Source organism: Cyprinodon variegatus, unplaced genomic scaffold, assembly GCF_000732505.1.
Source record: "Cyprinodon variegatus isolate N-32 unplaced genomic scaffold, C_variegatus-1.0 Scaffold500, whole genome shotgun sequence".
Classification (NCBI taxonomy): Eukaryota; Metazoa; Chordata; class Actinopteri; order Cyprinodontiformes; family Cyprinodontidae; genus Cyprinodon; species Cyprinodon variegatus.
The window spans coordinates 18,127-20,526 of record NW_015150953.1 but is presented as its reverse complement, the minus strand read 5'-3'; the positions used below and the strand labels follow the sequence as shown (position 1 = coordinate 20,526).

General features: G+C 42.4%; 1 protein-coding gene across 2 annotated transcripts in view; it reads right to left on the bottom strand.

The window, feature by feature from the left end:
- Positions 1-2,400, bottom strand: part of LOC107094674 (growth hormone receptor-like) — a 33,111-nt gene that overhangs the window by 17,032 nt on the left and 13,679 nt on the right. For both annotated transcript variants that reach the window (XM_015390449.1, XM_015390448.1), the window contains exon 2: positions 379-502. In XM_015390449.1, coding sequence (XP_015245935.1) covers positions 379-502 — 124 coding nt within the window. The remainder of the gene's footprint in view (positions 1-378; positions 503-2,400) is intronic.

The following is a 2,400-nucleotide window of genomic DNA, read 5'->3' as shown; positions in this document are numbered from 1 at the left end:
TCAGAATTTTGACTTTAATCTCAGAATTCTGACTGAATTCTGACAATAAAAAAGTCAGAATTCTGAGATTAAAGTCAGAAAAAACTCTATTATACAACCCGATTTACAGAAGTTACCAGATAAACTTTATGCAGTCTCACATCCTTCCTCTTGTCTAGATCATGTTTATTTTTCACATTCCCAAAAACTAACTGATATTAAAATACTCTTTATGGTGTCCTCAGCATCAGAGGTATATGTATAAACAGTAATTGTATTAAACATAAACCTGTTGGCTGTAATTAGACTGTAGCTGGTATTTAGCTGTTGAGCTTCAGTCGTCCATAAGGGGTTAAGAAGAGGAAAACAGGTTTGGGTATTAGTGGAAAGGATGCTTACATTCTGTTGAAGTAGAACAAGCGCAGGTCCCTCGGTTCTGAGAGGTTCTGGAAGGAGCCGACGCTCCATCTGCAGTGGAAGGTCTCCATGTTGTTGGAGACGCAGTTGATGAGGTGAGGCCCGACTGTGAAGAGAGAGAAATATGATCTGCACATGATTTTCAAAACATCTGCTTCTTTTTGTCTTTTTTCTCTTTGCATCGAAGCTGTAGGAAGCTTGACGCATGGTACCAGAAACCAAATTCCCCTCTGGCCATGAGGCGGCCTTCAGCTTTTTCCTAGAAGTCCATTTCCAGCTGGGGAGGAGAGCGCCGCGGGAGGAGAGATCCCCGGCTCCGCTGTCGTGGAATAATCTGTTTGTTTTCGCCCTACTGAGAAATGTGCTAACACAGAAGCAGCTGCGTGGCTCAGGTTTTACTACCTGCACAAATTACAGCCATCTGTGCACAGAGCAGCTTTCTGTGGACGGCTTCCAGCTGCAGGATTCAGGCCCGCTGGACCCCAGAAACAAACCGAGGGTTAGAAACGTCTTTCATTCACATTAACTGGATTCCCCCAAATAAAACAATCATCTCAGGAGATAAAGTCACAGCCCAATAGTTCTGCAGCAACACTAATTTTACATCTAACTACACTAACACTGTTTTCCATCATTGCATCATTTCTTTCTTTAGCTAAAAGTAAAAAAAAAAAAAAAGAAGATTTATGTGATTAATGAATAATTAGGTTCAGATTAATTTATTGCAAAAAGTTTTAGTTACCTAAATGTTATGCAACAAACCAAATTTTGGTGTTGCACAAAATGTTCATCAGCTCAGGAGAAGCTCAGAAAGAGTCCAGATAGAAGAAGTAGAAGAAGAGCTGCTTTTATTAGCATAGAACTGAAGCTAGTAGAACAGCTTTCACTATGTCCAGCATAGGTGGTTCCAGACGGGGGCCAACAGGGGCCAGGACCCCTGCAGAAGTGGTCTTGACCTCTGCTATGGCCCCTATAGTAAAGACATAATGCTACAAACATCTCAAATTAATAAATGATATGTGTTGGCATGGAAATCGTAAACGTTAGGCTCCTTACGACGCGTTCAGACCAAACTGCGTCAAAGCGTCTGATTTACAGGGTGCTGCAACAGAGACATCCAGGCCTGGGGGATATAACCCTAAAATCTTGTTGTCTGAAAGATATAATTTATCGTTACCATTATCTTATATCTTGATAGCGATGAAATTGATGACAATAACATTCTTCATTAATTCTTTAAAATCACTCCTAGGTAACTACATTACAAAATCTACTCTTGGAAAAAGTATACACATTTAAAGTAGGCTTCTTCAGGACCCCAGGTACATAACGAAGTGTAATTTTTGATCACTAAACATCCATTAGTGGTATTTAATCATCCATCCATCCATGTTCTCCCGCTTAGTCCGGTTGTCATGATTTTTCTAAGGCTCGGACCCACATGCAGTGAAGACACAGTATAAAGTTCAACGGGTTTTATTGAAGAGTATATGAGTTCGGTGCAGAGTTCCTCCGAAGTCTGCTCAGACGGAAACTGGAAGACGAGGGGAAGACAGATTGTTATATTCAGGCTCAGTGGGAAATTGGAGTTGTAAATCTTGAAGGAGAGGATTTGTTGCCACTCATGTTTCCAGAGAAGAAGAGACACGTAGACTCCAGTCTGTGTGTTGGTCTTCCAGAGTTTGTTTGATTCGTTGGAGGGCGTAACAGGGTTTACCCAGAACTCGGACGGAGTGGAGTGATGCAGCCGCTGGTTGCAACTCAGTTTTCCTGTGGTACTTGAACGGGTCGTGGTGAAGATGACTTCCTTACTCAGAGAGTGATCTCAGCTTGCTCAAAGGTGGCTGGATCCAAACCTCTTGTTTGGAATCCGTCGCTCAGTGTTAGACTCAGTTGATCCAACTTGGGAGAAGGCGGTCCGAAAAAAGGTCCAGTTTGCAGGAAGGATTCCCCAAACTGGCAAACACTCTGGCGTCGAAGTAGTGGCAACCAGAAGCTTAAGAG